Raw genomic sequence first — 17,932 nt, forward strand, 5'->3', positions numbered from 1 at the left:
GAGCATGAATGTTTTTATTTGGATGCACCAACACACACTCATCATCAACAAGACAATTGAACAGAATCACACTCCAGCATCACAACACAGTCATCATTTCTCTTACAGCAATTAGCATCAGGACATTATTATTATCATTATTATTATTATTATTATTATGATTACGTCACACCAGGTCAGGGAAAAATGACTTTTTACATCATGTGAATGGAAAACTTCCTATAGTAGGTTTAGTGTGTTTGTCAGAGTAATAGTGTTGAAACAATATTTGTTATTGTTACTGTACCGGTGCGTTATAATGCTCTGATATGGATATCAACAATCTAGATGTCCCTCCAGTGGTTTTTTTTTAAAAGTGATTTGCCCAACACTGGTGTGTGTTAAGAATACTGCAATACTTTTTGGATGAAGAAGAGGACATTATGGCTCAGGCACAGCACAGACACATCATCAGGAAAACCACACAAAGATGGAATAAATATTCCCAGCTCAGATCTACTCAAGTGGTAAGCAGCAGATTGGATGCATAGTGGTTTGATTTTTTTTTCTCCCTCTTTACTTGAAATTAGAGATGCACAATATCCATAAAAAACATAACTTTTCTTTTTCAATTTATATTTCAGTGTAGCTGGTGCACACTTGGATGTATAAATTCAGATTTGACCAAGTCTGCCTCTTAAATTGTTCTAATCAAATATCATAACATTAGCTCTACCACATCACTACCATCAGGAGAACCAGAGTAAACAGGGGAGCGAGCCACCTGGCGTGGCCCAGCAAGGTGCACCGTATTCGGGCACATGCTCCGACCAGCTCTGTGTGACGCCATGGAGGTCATGGTGCACTTTTTAAGCATTACAATTTTTTAAACAAATTAACGCTTGATTTGCTCACCGGCACAGTATGGATAATCTTGCCTCATTGGAACGTATTTTCTTATATTATCAATTATCGGAGCCATTCCGGACGTCATAACTCCCTAATATTAAGCTGATATCGTGCACCCTTACTTAAAAAAAACATAACTTTTTCAATTTATATTTCAGTGTAGATGGTGCACACTTGGAGATATAAATTCAGATTTGACGTAGTGTACCTCTTAAATTATTCTAATCAAATATCATAACATTAGCTCTACCACATCCCTACTATCAGGAGAACCAGAGTAAACAGGGGAGCGAGCCACCTGGCGTGGCCCAGCAAGGTGCACCGTATTCGGGCACATGCTCCGACCAGCTCTGTGTGCCGCCACGGAGGTCATGGTGCACTTTTCAAGCATTACAATTTTTTAAACAAATTAACGCTTGATTTGCTCACCGGCACAGTATGGATAATCTTGCCTCATTGGAACGTATTTTCTTATATTATCAATTATCGGAGCCATTCCGGACGTAATAACTCCCTAATATCAAGCTGATATCGTGCACCCTTACTTAAAATCTCTCACCCGAACACGGAAAAGCAGTCTAGACAACATAAAAGCATACAAAAGTAACATTCAGAATAATAAATATGACAACTAATAGAAAACATAGTAAGAAAAAGTTACAAAGCGGTGCACAAAAGGCACTGGAGATGTTACTGTATAAATAATAATAATAAAAAAACATGTGCTTTCTTTGTATTTCTCAAGAACATATGCATACAATGTTTGAAAAAGTGTGTTTTTCAAATGTAAAGAATTCAAATGACTCCTCTACAATTGATGACTCATGACAGCAGTGCCATTAGTGACCAGCAGGGGGTGCAAAAAGCACTGCATGACTTTCCTCGCTTGAACGGATTTTACATGCTTAAATATTATATTTTATTCTACAGGAGCAAATTCCTACAAGCAAATTCATTAACCAATGTATAGGTGCCCCCCCCCTCTCAATAAAAGCCTGATACTGCAATATTAGTGTACTAGTGTACCGTTGCAGTGCAATGCATGCATGCATTAGAGCGTAATCTCTTTGGGATGCTGACTACTGAGATCAATATGCAGTATAGTGGTATCACTAAAAATCCAATAATACTTGCATTAGAGTAGTCTGTGTACAGCTTGTATAGCAGACACAGAGAGATAGATTTTAAAGCCAGCTAAGAAGAAGGAAGTGATGTCACGCGCAGCTACGCTGGATTCCACGCCCAAGAGGATCAAGGCGTACCAGCTGTACACTGACTACTCTAGTGTCCGGGTTTACTTTTCTGTAGTATCGTCCGTTGAGAAGAATGACATTTTAATAGGGCGTGTTCACTTTGTCAGATATCATCGTACAGGAAGCGGTTGGAGGATTTTCAAAGTAAGAGCAGAAGTGACATATGGCAAAAAGAGTACACGGTACAGTAGAGCAACGTTAAGATTTGACACATATGTTTGTATCGTATGGAAGAAGATCGTTTGGTTGAGATATTTTTTCAAGTACCCTTCATCATGTCAATCATTTCCAAAGGAGTCTGTACAAAAATGAACAAACGAGCATATTTACACCAGGTAGCGGACGTGCTCGGCAACACAAGCAGGCTGCGTCTTTCAGCGTCCGTCTCAGCGCTTGTCTGTCAATCAATCAGTCAGTCGGTCGGTCTGTCAATCACATGGCCGACGCTTGACCTTGAGGTAAAAACTCAAAGGATGCATCATGTTACGCACATTTATTCCGCCGCCACACGGTTTTTTCAAAGAAGGCAAAGCTCGTAAGGACGGCTCCTCGGCAGCGCCCAGACCGCCTCCGCATCACCATGGCAACACATTTTCAGGACCTACCTCAACATACGAGTCAAGTCAGGCGGCCAAAAAAAAGGTCCTAATTTATCAAGCAATTTTCTTTTTAAGTGCAAAAAAAAATAAAAAAAATCCAGGGGTGTCCAAAGTGCAGCACCACACTTTGGGGCCTTTTTGGCCCACAGCTCTTTTTGACTTGTACCTGGCATAATGACAAATATTAATTAATAATCCATACGTGGAATTAACGAATGTAACGAAATGTATTACACCGCAGTAGAATACAAGCTGCCAACAGTTTGGTTAGTGAATTGCTAGTTTGTACCAAAACCAGGACAGTGCATGTAAACCAAAAATACAAAACACAAAAATTAGCATATTCATTTCGAGTTAATATTAATTACGTACGGAAAAAAAAAGATGAGATATGTAAGTCAACACAAAAGTTTACGTTTGTATAAATATTTTATTATAAAGTAATTTGATTATTTTTTTATTTCATTTTAACTTCATTAAAATTAATGACTTTAACTAATAACTTAAACTAAAAAATAACACAATTACTAGTTTTATTAAAATGTTTTTAGTTAATTAAATTTAATAAAATTGATTAAATTCATAACTAAAACCTTTGTATGCCTGTTCTCATATTTTATTTATATTTATTTATTTGCATTTTTTCTGCACATAAAACTATAATTATTGTCTACAAAAAATGTAGAACATTTTACTTATTAATTGCATTTATAAATTAATTATAATATTAATTAATTAATTGAATTTACATAATTTTTTTATATAGGGATACTTGCCTCATCTTAACTTCATTAAAATTAATGATGTTAACTAATAACTCAAACTAAAAATTTATTAAATATAAAAAAACTTATTAAACTTATTAAAATATTTTTAGTTAATTAAATTTAATAAAATTTATTAAATTCATAACTAAAACCTTTGTATGGCTGTTCTCATATTTTATTTATATTTATTTATTTGCATTTTTTTCTGCACATAAAACTATAATTATTGTCTACAAAATGTAGAACATTTTACTTATTAATTGCATTTATTAATTAATTATAATATTAATTAATTAATTGATTAATTGCATTTACATTATTTTTTATATAGGGATACTTGCCTCATCTTAACTTCATTAAAATTAATGATGTTAACTAATAACTCAAACTAAAAATGTATTAAATATAAAAAACTTATAAAAATATTTTTAGTTAATTATATTTAATAAAATTGATTAAATACATAACTAAAATCTTTGTATGCCTGTTTTCATATTTTATTTATATTTATTTATTTGCATTTTTTTCTGCACATAAAACTATAATTATTGTCTACAAAATGTAGAACATTTTACTTATTAATTGCATTTATTAATTAATTATAATATTAATTAATTAATTGATTAATTGCATTTACATTATTTTTTATATAGGGATACTTGCCTCATCTTAACTTCATTAAAATTAATGATGTTAACTAATAACTAAAACTAAAAAATTATTAAATATAAAAAACTTATTAAACTTATTAAAATATTTGTAGTTAATTAAATTTAATAAAAGTGATTAAATTCATAACTAAAACCTTTGTATGCCTGTTTTCATATTTTATTTATATTTATTTATTTGCATTTTTTTCTGCACATAAAACTATAATTATTGTCTACAAAAAAAAGTAGAACATTTTACTTATTAATTGCATTTATTAATTAATTATAATATTAATTAATTAATTAATTAATTAATTGCATTTACATTATTTTTATATAGGGATACTTGCCTTGGTTAAAGTCAGTTTTGGTTTAAATTGGAGCTACTGGAACTGATTTTTTGTACGGGCTGGTTTGGCACTGGCACTGGTACTGGTACTGGTACTGGTACTGGTACTGGTGCTGGTACTGGTTGGGGATCACAAGCTTAGCATGCACAGACTATATTGGATTGGTGCCCCCCTCCCCCCGCATGCTCAATTTGGACACCCCTGTTCCAATAGAAGATTCCTCCAAGAGATGCCTCCTTCTGTTTAGCATTAGCATTAGCATTAGCATCAGCATTACTGTGAGCACCACATGGCATCTGTAAAGCTGAAGTCTCCCTGAGCTGTTGGAAATGTCGGGGATCACTCAGCGCTACATTCGGGTCGGAAACCGGAAAATAATCCTGAGTTGCAGCCGCATTTCCTGCCCTGTGCTCCGGATTCCACCTTTGCTACATGGTGCCGGACTTGTCCGCTCCGTCACCTGACACGTTCACGCCGGCGCCGCCCGCCGGGCTGCTGCTGGGGAACATTTTATCGGTGGGCGTTATGGCCGGGCTGCCCACCCCGGAAGAACTGGAGCTGCTGGAGCGGTGCTGAGTCGGAGGGGGGCGCACCGGTCTCATAGGCGGGGGGCGTAGCTGAGTGCCGGTGAGGCGGGCCGAGAGGGCCGGCTTGAAGGTGGTCATCATTTCGGAGGTGGAGCTGCTGCTTCGCCGCATGGCCGCGTCGGGGTCGCGGATCATGATGGTGTGCAGGGGGCTGCCGGGTTCCGAGCTGACGGGGTTCTTCATGGGCTCCAGGGTGTCCAGGACCACGTCGGGTGCCTGCTTGGCCGTGTTCTGTCGCTCCAGCTCACGGAGCTCGTGGAGAGCTGTGGTCATGGTCTTCTCGATGTCCTGGTTGAGGAGACATGGACGTGTAAGGTGCAAATACTTTTTTTTTTCCATGTGAAAAAAATAAAATTAAATAAAAAAAATGTTAAATTAAAAAAAATATATAATTTTTTTTCAATTTAAAAAAAAATTAAAAAAAATTAAAAAAAATAAAAAATGTTTAAAAAATGTTTAAAAAATGTTTAAAAAATGTTTAAAAAATGTTAAAAATGAAAAAATGAAAAAATGAAAAAATGAAAAAATGAAAAAATGAAAAAATGAAACAATTACAAAAAAATTAAGAAAAAAATTAAGAAAAAATTTTAAAAAATTTAAAAAATTTAAAAAATTTAAAAAATTTAAAATAATGAAAAAAGAAAAAAAAGAAAAAAAAAGAAAAAAAGAAAAAAAATGAAAAAATGAAAAAATGAAAAAATGAAAAAATAAAAAAATAAAACAATTACAAAATTTAAACAAATTTTAAATTAAAATTTTTTTTAAAAAAATTAATTTTTTTTTAAAATAAAAAAATAAAAAAAAATAAAAAACATAATACAAATTAAAAAATTAAAAGAATTGAGAAAAAATAAAAAAAATTAAAAATTAAAAATTAAAAATATTTAAAAAATCAAAATAAAAAAAATACAAAAATTAAAAAATTGTAAATTTAAAAAATTTTAAAAAAATTAAAAACATTAATAAAAAATAAAAAAATAATAAAAATAAGGTGCAAATACTCACTGATTGTTAACCACTGATGCACAACGGCTTTTTTTTTCCAAATAACTTTGTACTTTTTAATAACCTTTCAATATCTACTTTTTCAAAATTCAGATTTAAATGTAGTTTGTGCAAACCTGGAGGTAAGAAGGACTGGAACAAATTAGGTTTTGACCAACTGTACCTCATCAAATATCAACTACTATCAGGACAACCGGAGCATAGAGGGGGAAGGAGCCACTTGCTGCAGCCCAGCAAAGTGCACCGTATTCGGACACATGCTCCGAGCAGCCGGTGTGCCGCTATGGAGGTCAGGAGGATTTATGTGGTCTTAGTTTTGGTGTTTTGGTGTTTTGGTGCATGCCGCTCACCTCAGCGAGAGCCTCCGCCTCCAGGGATTTGTGGTCCCCGAGGCTGCTGTGCCGTGTGGCCCCCGACATGGGCCTCAGCGGGTGACCCTCAGGATAGGCCTTCCTCTCCGGGTAGTTGATACTTCCTGCGCTCCCGAAGGTCCCGAGTCGCCTCTTTTCCGGGCTTTCCATGCGCGGCTTACCGACCGACACCTTGAGTGGGCTGCTGGGACAGGCGGCGGCCCGCGGGGGGGTATCTGCACCTCTGGTTGGGCTCTGAGTATCTGTACCGCTGCGGCGGCGTGGGATGGCGGCTCCGTCGGAACGCAGTCTGACCCTAAGAATATGTATCAGATCAGATGGATTTTGGGTGTGGAGGGGGGGGGGGGGCACATAGACTGGTCTTTACGGTACTTGCCTGCCCATGACTCCTCCGAAGGTGTACTCAGGTGATTGTTCGCACGGAGACGGAACCTCGTTCCTGGATGAACCTTTCTCATCCAGTAAGGGCCCACTGCTGGCTTCGCTGTCTGCTTTCTGGCTGAGGTTATCTGAGAAGGCGTCATCCCTGAGTGGAGACAAACATGGCATCCATTTTGACACGGTGAGTTTTATTTTTATTGATCAGCGCATCTTTGCAACGTCGTCGCAAGGAACTCACATGTCTTGCACCACGATGTATTGATGAGGGATGAGGCCATCCACGCCGTTGTGTCGACCCTCCCACCAATCCTCGGATGCTCGGTGATAGAGGAGCAGAGACGCCCCCTTCTTGAAGGACAGCTCTCTCGGACTGCGGCCCACGTAATCAAATTTGGCGATGGCTTCGATTTGTTCCACTTCTGGGAATAACAACACAAAATGTTCACATTATTATCATGTTTAGTACTTTAAGTATTATATTATTATATTATTATATTATTATATTATTATATTATTATATTATTATATTATTATATTATTATATTATTATATTATTATATTATTATATTATTATTATATTTTATTATATTATAAATAATAAAATAATAAAAAAAAAATTATTATTATATTAAATTATTGACCTTGTCAAGATTGTGAATCATTGAAAATGAATGAATATTATAAATTATATTATTATTATATTATATATTATTATTGTATTATTATTATATTATTATTATTATATTTTATTATATTATATTATAAATAATAAAATAATAATAAAAATTATTATTATTATATTAAATTATTGACCTTGTCAAGATTGTGAATCATTGAAAATGAATGAATATTACAAATTATATTATTATTATATTATATATTATTATATTATGTTAATAATATATAATATATAATAATGTATAATAATATACATTATAATAAAATATGTATTATATTAAATTTATATTATTATATATCATTATATTAAATAAATATTAAATATATTTATTATATATAATATAATAAAATATGTATTATATTAAATTTATATTATTATATATCATTATATTAAATAAATATTAAATATATTTATTATATTAAATTATTGACCTTGTCAAAATTGTGAATCATTGAAAATGAATGAATGAATATTACAAATTAGTTAAAATGATGTAAAATTTTGTATAATTTTGTATTTGTATTATATGTATTTTTCAATTTTTCATGATAAATTGTGATTAAAAATTATTTTAAAAAATTTCGAAAATTTAAATAAAACCAAAAATGGCTAAATACAGAAACTAAAATAAATATGACCAACTAAAAATGAAGTCCTGTTAGTGTATTTTGCGAACCCAACCAGCAGAGGGCAGTAATGGTTCAGTAATGTGGAGTAGCAGCCTTGTCAGCAAAGCCAACAAAGGCCAGTCAATTTAGGCCAAAATGATGGATTCTATGGCCTCATTTGGAGATAGTCATTTTTTATTAGTAGAAAGCCAATAAAAATGGAAATATTTTTTATTAATATCACTAATCAACACTATGAACCCCATTGTCGTCTATAATTTTCAGCTAAAAAACAAATATATGATAATAGTATCATCATATAATAATAAATAATTGAAAAAAAAATTCATTCATTTATTTTCTGAAGCCTCTATTGGGGCAATTAGCAATTGTATATTTTCCTTGTAGTATTTTTATTTATCTGACATCACGTCTCTAAACTCTAACTTGTTTAATCGCAGTTAATCTACAAGCAAAATTATTACAGATTCAATTAAAAAAAAATGCTATTTTATTCCATAGTTACATGAGTTAAATAGTACAACTGTATAATTACACATTATATATTTTTATCATTGCTTATTGGGAAAATAGATATGTCTATATATTTTCTCATAATATTTTTATTTCGCTAACATCATCCATAAGTAGATTAATCAAAATGCGTAGCTTAATTGCAATTAATCTACCCTCAATTCCACACAATCTACAGATTACTGGCAAGCCAATAGGATACAGGATACCCACATAATTAATAATTATTTGAATGATGTTTTATCAACATATTTTAGAACAACATTTTTATTTTTATTTTGCTAAACGGCAAGTAGATTAATCACGATTAATCGACAATAAATTCCACACAATCACCAGATTACTGGCAGTCCAACAGACATCATGTTGGTCTTTGCTAAAGTCCAAGTCGATTAATCATGATTAATTTATCTAATTCTATAGATTATTGCAATCCAACAAAAATAAATGTTGGGATTTATTTATTCATTCATTTTCTACCGCTTTTTCCCCATGAGGGTCGCGGGGGTGCTGGAGCCTATCCCAGCTGTCTTTGGGCGAGAGGCGGGGTACAACCTGGACTGGTGGCCAGCCAATCACAGGGCACATATAGACAAACAACCATTCACACTCACATTCATACCTATGGACAATTTGGAGTGGCTAATTAACCTAGCATGTTTTTGGAATGTGGGAGGAAACCGGAGTACCCGGAGAAAACCCACGCATGCACGGGGAGAACATGCAAACTCCACACAGAGATGGCCGAGGGTGGAATTGAACCCTGGTCTCTAGCTGTGAGGGCTGTGCGCTAACCACTCAACCGCCGTGCAGCCCTTTTTTTGTTATTATTATTATTATTTTTCATTCATTCATTCTTTTTTTTCGGGCGAGAGGCGGGGTACACCCTGGACTGGTGGCCAGCCAATCACAGGGCACATATAGACAAACAACCATTCACACTCACATTCATACCTATGGACAATTTGGAGTCGCTAATTAACCTAGCATGTTTTTGGAATGTGGGAGGAAACCGGAGTACCCGGAGAAAACTCCACACAGAGATGGTCGAGAGTGGAATTGAACCCTGGTCTCCTAGCTGTGAGGTCTGCGCGCTAACCACTTGACCACCGTGCCGCCCATTTATTATTGATTTCACCGAGAAAATGTCGCTTTATTTAGCCAACATGCTCTCCTCTAAACTACAATGCGATTAATCCCAGTTAATCAACAATGCATTCTTTATTATTAGCAATTGACCCTCAAAAATTGAAGCGGGAACATAGCCCAAGAATGAAACGTGGACGTTTTCCCTCGGAATGAACATCAGACCATCAACATTTGTTGTCATTTCCGAAGAAGAAGAAGAAGAGTAGATCTGATGAGACACGAGGTCGTAGCAGAATAACGATGTTATCATGTGATCTCCAGTGCGTGCGTGAGCCTTCGCAGCGCAGCGGAACAATTATTCTGCAAAGGACAAAGTCCCAAGAGAATGGCTGACAAACGCTGGAACAAAGAGCCGGCGAGCAAGCGCCTGGTGTTGGGCGAGTGGGGGGAGGCGGGGCTTGTGTGAGAGGAAGAAGGGTGATTAAGGAAGCGCGATACAGCGAGGGACGACTGCATCGGAAGCTCTGACCTTCATCGCTCGTATGTGGTTCGGTTCCGTTGTCGACTTCATCGAGGGCTCCTGGCTCGCTGTGGGGGCTGTCGCTGCAGACAAACGAGGGAAATTGAAAAGATGAACGGCGGTGATAGTCGCCGTGTCACCGAAACGCCGCTAGGCGATGACTGCGCTGTGAATTATAGTTCATAATCAATATTACCAGCAACCATTTTTCATGAATTTGAGTCATAAGAGGCGTCATTCACATTTTAAACACTAGATCAGGGGTCTCAAACATGCGGCCCGCGGGCCAAATTTGGCCCGCAGGCCACTACTTTGAGGCCCCCGCCTTGATATGACAGTTTAATGTTTGATATGGATGCTGTATGGTATCATGTACCCAGAAAAAATGATTACGTTTGATTCATGTTCATGTTAAAGGTTAAATAACTGTTAATAGTTATCCTCCCTATCCGTGTGGAAGTGGTAAGTTTTTGGCTATTTCAGTTGAAAGGAAATAACTTGAAGGCTACCGTTTAGGTCGCTGGCTCTCTAGTTTGCGAGTTAGCATGTGTCTCAAGACCAGGGGTTTCAAACATGCGGGCCAAATGTGGCCCACAGGACACTAGTTTGAGGCCCCCGCCTTGATATGAAAGTTTAATGTTTGATATGGATGCTGTATGGTATCATGTACCCAGAAGAAATGATTACGTTTGATTCATGTTCATGTTAAAGGTTAAATAACTGTTAATAGTTATCCTCCCTATCCGTGTGGAAGTGGTAAGTTTTTGGCTATTTAAGTTGAAAGGAAATAACTTGAAGGCTACCGTTTAGGTGGCTAGCTCTCTAGTTTGCGAGTTAGCATGTGTCTCAAGACCCTGCAGTTGCGCAATATGTTGTAAATAAAAAGAGTATAAATGTGACTATAGTCGTGTTTTGTCATGTCTACAGGGCTCTAATAATGCTTTGTTCATTTTAATATGAAAAAAATCATTTGTCTACCCACCAACTATATGTGCTTTCTTAACTTTTTATTATTATTATTATATTTATTTATTACTAAACATAATAATTATTATTATTACATATTGCGCAAATGCAGGGTCTTGAGATACATGCTAACTCGCAAACTAGAGAGCTAGCGACCTAAAACGGTAGCCTTCAAGTTATTTCCTTTCAACTTAAACAGCCAAAAACTTACCACTTCCACACGGACAGGGAGGATAACTATTAACAGTTATTTAACCTTTAACATGAACATGAATCAAACGTAATCATTTTTTCTGGGTACATGATACCATACAGCATCCATATCAAACATTAAACTTTCATATCAAGGCGGGGGCCTTAAACTAGTGTCCTGCGTGCCACATTTGGCCCGCGGGCCGCATGTTTGAGACCCCTGGTTTAGACATTTTGGCCAAATATATATATAAGTGAAAATTATGCTTTTTCGCTAATTCATGTTGCTGTTTGTGTATTTTTGACCCAGCAGATTTGGTCACATTTCTGTTAAAAACTACGATAAAGTCATAAAAGAACGTAAAAAGAAAGTACGTAAACTAACTACGTCTTTGGCGTGGAACAAGTTCATAAAAACTGCATCAGTAGGTTGCCCACAGCCGCAGAAATTAATGTTTTTTTGAGACACTTGACATACCAGTACTCCTCCCCTCCAGCCATGCACTTTTCATAGACCGGGCCATCTAGTTCACGCTGACTGGGGAAGATGACTTCGTTGTGGATGATGACGGTCTTAATGACCTCGTTAACATGTGCCTGGCATGCCACAGGGTCCTGGCTGTCCGGGATGGGCATCAGCGTGGGTCCAAAGCATATGGCCAAGTTGTACGGATCCATCATGTTCTCGTCACTGTACTGGGAGAGACTGCGACAACGAGATAAGCGTTCTGCGAAGCATCAAACAGGAAGTGGATGGCCACTAACTCACTGATTGAGAAAAGCAAAGAGGTATCTCATGACGATGATGACGGATCGAGGAAGGGTGACAATAATCTGCTGGATGTGATGAGCTCGCTCCGCCCCCGACTCCAGCTCTGGAATAGAGAGGAGAGAAATGATGACGTTAGAAACCGTATTTATTAGTAGCAGAATTCCTCGTCTGTTCTTTGAATAACTTCGCTTTTTGTTATTAATTTATTCCGGTTTAACGAAAACGTACAAAAACTCAATTGAAATAGAACATTTAATAAAATTTAATTTAATTTAATGAGATTATTTGGCCATTTTTTTCTTGGAATATTGCATTTCTTCTTGGATTTTGCAGTGAACTCAACATTTTCCAGCAGGAAGACATGTTGTCAATTTCGTGTCGAGACAAAACGAAATTTACTTTTAAGAAAGGTTTCACAGTTTCACATCATTTTTGCAAATTTAATTTAATTTAATTTAATTTAATTTAATTTAATTTAATTTAATTTAATTTAATTTAATTTAATTTAATTTAATTTAACAAATTTAATTAATTAACATTTATTAAAAAGCAGACTGAGATTATTTGGACATTTTTTCTTGGAATATTGGATTTTTTGTCCTACAAGACAATGAACTCAACATTTTCCAGCAGGAAGACACGTTGTCAATTTTGTGTCGAGACAAAACGAAATTTACTTTTAAGAAAGGTACAATAAAAAAAGCAATATATTGTAATCTACAAATTTCATTTGCACATTACACAGTTTTTTCACATCATTTTTGCAAATTTAATTTAATTTAATTTAATTTAATTTAATTTAATTTAATTTAATTTAATTTAATTTAATTTAATTTAATTTAATTTAATTTAATTTAATTTAATTAACATTTAATAAAAAGCAGACTGAGATTATTTGGCCATTTTTTCTTGGAATATTGGATTTTTTGTCCCACAAGACAATGAACTCAACATTTTCCAGCAGGAAGACACGTTGTCAATCTCGTGTCGAGACAAAACGAAATTTACTTTTAAGAAAGGTACAATAAAAAAAGCAATATATTGTAATCTACAAATTTCATTTGCACATTACACAGTTTTTTCACATCATTTTTGCAAATTTAATTTAATTTAATTTAATTTAATTTAATTTAATTTAATTTAATTTAATTTAATTTAATTTAATTTAATTAACATTTAATAAAAAGCAGACTGAGATTATTTGGCCATTTTTTCTTGGAATATTGGATTTTTTGTCCCACAAGACAATGAACTCAACATTTTCCAGCAGGAAGACACGTTGTCAATCTCGTGTCGAGACAAAACGAAATTTACTTTTAAGAAAGGTACAATAAAAAAACAATATATTGTAATCTACAAATTTCATTTGCACATTACACAGTTTTTTCACATCATTTTTGCAAATTTAATTTAATTTAATTTAATTTAATTAATTATTTTAATTTAACAAATTTAATTAATTAACATTTATTAAAAAGCAGACTGAGATTATTTGGCCATTTTTTCTTGGAATATTGGATTTTTTGTCCCACAAGACAATGAACTCAACATTTTCCAGCAGGAAGACACGTTGTCAATTTTGTGTCGAGACAAAACGAAATTTACTTTTAAGAAAGGTACAATAAAAAAACAATATATTGTAATCTACTAATTTCATTTGTACATTAAACTGTTTTTTCACGTAATTTTTACAAATTTCACATTCAATTTCAATTTCCAAAAATGGTAAAATGAAATTCAAAAAAATATATTAATAAATTGAATTCTTTTGTTAACTGGTTATTACTGAGGGATATCGAACATTGTCGTTTTTGCGTTTTGTCCAATTGAAATAGAACATTTAATAGAAAGCAGACTGAGATTATTTGGCCATTTTTTTCTTGGAATATTGCATTTCTTCTTGGATTTTTTTGTCGCACAAGACAGTGAACTCAACATTTTCCAGCAGGAAGACACGTTGTCAATCTCGTGTCGAGACAAAACGAAATTTACTTTTAAGAAAGGTACAATAAAAAAACAATATATTGTAATCTACTCATTTCATTTGTACATTACACAGTTTTTTCACATCATTTTTGCAAATTTAATTTAATTTAATTTAATTTAATTTAATTTAATTTAATTTAATTTAATTTAATTTAATTTAATTTAATTTAATTTAATTTTAATTTAATTTAATTATTTTAATTTAACAAATTTAATTAATTAACATTTATTAAAAAGCAGACTGAGATTATTTGGACATTTTTTCTTGGAATATTGGATTTTTTGTCCCACAAGACAATGAACTCAACATTTTCCAGCAGGAAGACACGTTGTCAATCTCGTGTCGAGACAAAACGAAATTTACTTTTAAGAAAGGTACAATAAAAAAAAACAATATATTGTAATCTACTCATTTCATTTGTACATTAAACAGTTTTTTCACGTAATTTTGGCAAATTTCACATTCCAAAATGGAGAAATGTAGAACATAATTACAAACATTATTTAGCATATTTAAGCAAAGTCCAAAGTCCATGACACATCATGTCATGGACCGTTTAATGTACCGTCCACCTGACACACAGTTGTAGATATCTGTTGGAGAAGAGCGTTTTAGTTGAAAAACAAAAAAAAAAATCAATAATTTCTCTTTTTGTGTTTTTCTTTTGATCTATGTCGTCACACGCGTGCGGCGATGATGGCGTTGATGTTTTTTGGACTCACTGATGGTGGAGATGAAATCCAGGAAACGCTCCTTCGGGAAGAGCGAGTTCTCCAGTCCTCGGAAATACAGTTTGAGGACTCCTGCCACCGAGTTGATATCGTGCTCATCGTGGTCGTCTATTAAGGGATCTTCTCCTGTTCAATGGAAGCAAACACGCGTCAATATCAAAGCACTATATCTATATCAGCACAAATTTGTCTTACTGTAAACAAATCAATCCTTCATGTTAAGTTTTAAACTTGATTACCAGTTTTTCGTCCACCAGATGGCGCTACTTTTTCCCATTCAAAGCATGCAGCAACATTTTTTAAATAAAACACCAGTCAAGCGGACACACTTGATCATGCTGCTCAACCACAAAATGTGTCCACAAGTAATAATATTTATTTAATAAATATGTGTTGTCATTAATAATTCATTTAAAATGAATATTTATATTTATTTATATTTATTTATATTTATTTATATTTATTTATATTTATTTATATTTATTTATATTTATTTATATTTATTTATATTTATTATATTTTTATATTTAATTATTTATATTTATAAATATAAATCTCATTATTATACATTTATTTATTATTATTTACTGTATATCAGGAATTAATAACATAATATTACCACATCATATTTTATAATATCATTTAGATTTAGACTGACATAAAACTTTATTGATCCACAATTTTTTTCAATTAATAATGTAATACTACCTTAAATTTAATAATATAATAATATTATTTTTTAATTATTTTTAATTTTATTTCATATGTTTTAAGAATATTGAAAATGATTCATATAAATTTATTCTATTGTGTTAGATTTCATTGTTAACTATTATAATACCTTATAATATTTTAGTATATAGTTTAAATATACCAATAATATAATAGTACCGTATACTGTCACAGCAGTTAAAATGTAAAAAGATATGAATATTAACATAGAATATAATTCAATAAATATTATGAATACAATATTATAATACTTTTATAGCAATTAAAATATATAAAACAATGACACATTGAAAATTAAAAACAATTAAATTAAAAATTAAAATTAATTGTTCTAGATTTTTTGAATATTTATTAATATAATAATTATAATTATTAATTCAAAAATATTTATATAAATTATTACCATATATGTTCAATAATTTAATTTAAAAATATGACCCATAATAACATATAGTAAAGTATATGAAAAATGATGATGATGTTAATATGAATTATTATTTCCATGATATGATATTTCCACAGCAGTTTTTAGGAATCCGACTCACCCCTCTCAAAGGAATTTTTGATATCGTTGACCTCCACCTGCGATCCAGGCACCCGGAATATTCCTTGCTGCTGCAGCCCTGCAAGGAAAGAACACACACGCTGATGTTGGATGCCGTTGGCTCCACAACACCAAACAACAAGTACCCAATGCCGTCATCTCCACAAAGAAAGGTGGTGATTTCAAATACTCTTTTAAAAACATTAAAAACATTATCTGCATACATCAAAATACAACAACCGTTACAATACAATACAATAAAATACAATGCAAAATCTTGCTTTTTTTGTGTGTTTTTTTTCAAACAAAAAAATAAAATATCATGGGAAAAAGTGGGCTCATAAATTGACAATAAAAGCACAAATACTGCGGATTTCATAAAACAACAGATGGAATGATACAGCACTCTACAAGAAGCAATGAAGGCTGGAAAATTAATAATTTAAAAAAAATGTTACAACTCTAATGATGAAAAATAGTAATATTAATGACCATTCTAATAATGGTGAGAATAACAATAATAATGGAAATAATGATAAAGATTATAACAATAATGATAATGATAATAACAATAATAATATTACAATGATAATAATAAGAGGGGAAAACAAGACTGTGGCATGAACATGATTATATTTTGCAAAAAGGGGTAGGAATTTATTAGCTTTTGCTTCTGCCTACTCCTATTCAGCTTGTGATCAGATAGTTGAATACAAATGTAAATAATGCAGTTATATTTTCATTGATGTAAGAAATGCACTGTAATGTTTCATATATTTGCCCAAATAAAAATAATAATAATAAAAATTATAATAATAATATAAAATATAATATAATAATAATATAAAAAATATAATAATAATAATAATAATAATAAAATAAAATAAAAATAATAAAAAAAAACAACATGATTATATCTTGCAAAAAGGGGTAGGCATTTATTAGCTTTTGCTTCAGCCTACTCCTATTCAGCTTGTGATCAGATAGTTGAATACAAATGTAAATAATGCAAAGTTATATTTTCATTGATGTAAGAAATGCACTGTAATGTTTCATATATTTGCCCAAATTAAAATAAAAAAATAAAAAAATTTAAAAAAGGAGATGGTTGGATTTTTTTTATTCCTCGGCGGGGCGGGGTTTGGGGGGGTCGGGGGGCGCCTCAGTGAAACGGCAGCATGTGGTTCCAGTTAAAGTGCTCCTAATCACTTTTCTGGAGTTTCATGAGGTCCAGATCCAGGAGAGAGAGAGAGAGAGAGAGAGAGAGAGAGAGAGAGAGGCCTGGCGGCTACAGCAATGAGATGAAGACAGATGTGAAGGTAGACGGGGCGGAGCCATAAAAAGGAGGATGGGGTATCACAACCGTGTGTGTGTGTGTGTGTGTGTGTGTGTGTGTGTGTGTGTAGGTGTGTGTTTGAGATCCAGATTTATGAGCTTGTAAAATCCCAGAGGAGCAGGTCAGTCTGCAGGCCTGCAGCCATTTGTGAAGAACAGCAACGCGCCCCATCATGCAGTAGCTGATGATGACTTTCATGACTTTCTCATCATCTCATTTCATCTCAATTATGACTTTTCATAATTGAGAAGCTCAAAATTTCAACTTTCTCATTATGACATTTTCTCTCATAATTGACTTTTTGTCTTGTAATTTTCAACTTTTTAGTTCATACTTTCACATTTTTATCTAATAATTTCAACTTTTTTTTCTCAGAATGACAACTTTCATG

The 17,932-nt window shown here is 33.1% G+C and overlaps 1 protein-coding gene across 2 annotated transcripts in view; it reads right to left on the reverse strand.

Moving 5' to 3' along the window:
- srgap3 (SLIT-ROBO Rho GTPase activating protein 3) overlaps positions 1 to 17,932 on the reverse strand; it is a 92,041-nt gene continuing 74,109 nt past the window's right edge. For both annotated transcript variants that reach the window (XM_058055004.1, XM_058055002.1), the window contains exons 14-22: positions 16,207 to 16,284; positions 14,921 to 15,055; positions 12,209 to 12,314; positions 11,918 to 12,145; positions 10,291 to 10,364; positions 7,090 to 7,270; positions 6,847 to 6,996; positions 6,450 to 6,765; positions 1 to 5,382 (exon numbers count right to left, since the gene is read on the reverse strand). In XM_058055004.1, coding sequence (XP_057910987.1) covers positions 4,936 to 5,382; positions 6,450 to 6,765; positions 6,847 to 6,996; positions 7,090 to 7,270; positions 10,291 to 10,364; positions 11,918 to 12,145; positions 12,209 to 12,314; positions 14,921 to 15,055; positions 16,207 to 16,284 — 1,715 coding nt within the window. In that variant the 3' untranslated portion in view covers positions 1 to 4,935. The remainder of the gene's footprint in view (positions 5,383 to 6,449; positions 6,766 to 6,846; positions 6,997 to 7,089; positions 7,271 to 10,290; positions 10,365 to 11,917; positions 12,146 to 12,208; positions 12,315 to 14,920; positions 15,056 to 16,206; positions 16,285 to 17,932) is intronic.

This window comes from Doryrhamphus excisus, chromosome 18, assembly GCF_030265055.1.
Source record: "Doryrhamphus excisus isolate RoL2022-K1 chromosome 18, RoL_Dexc_1.0, whole genome shotgun sequence".
Taxonomy (NCBI): Eukaryota; Metazoa; Chordata; class Actinopteri; order Syngnathiformes; family Syngnathidae; genus Doryrhamphus; species Doryrhamphus excisus.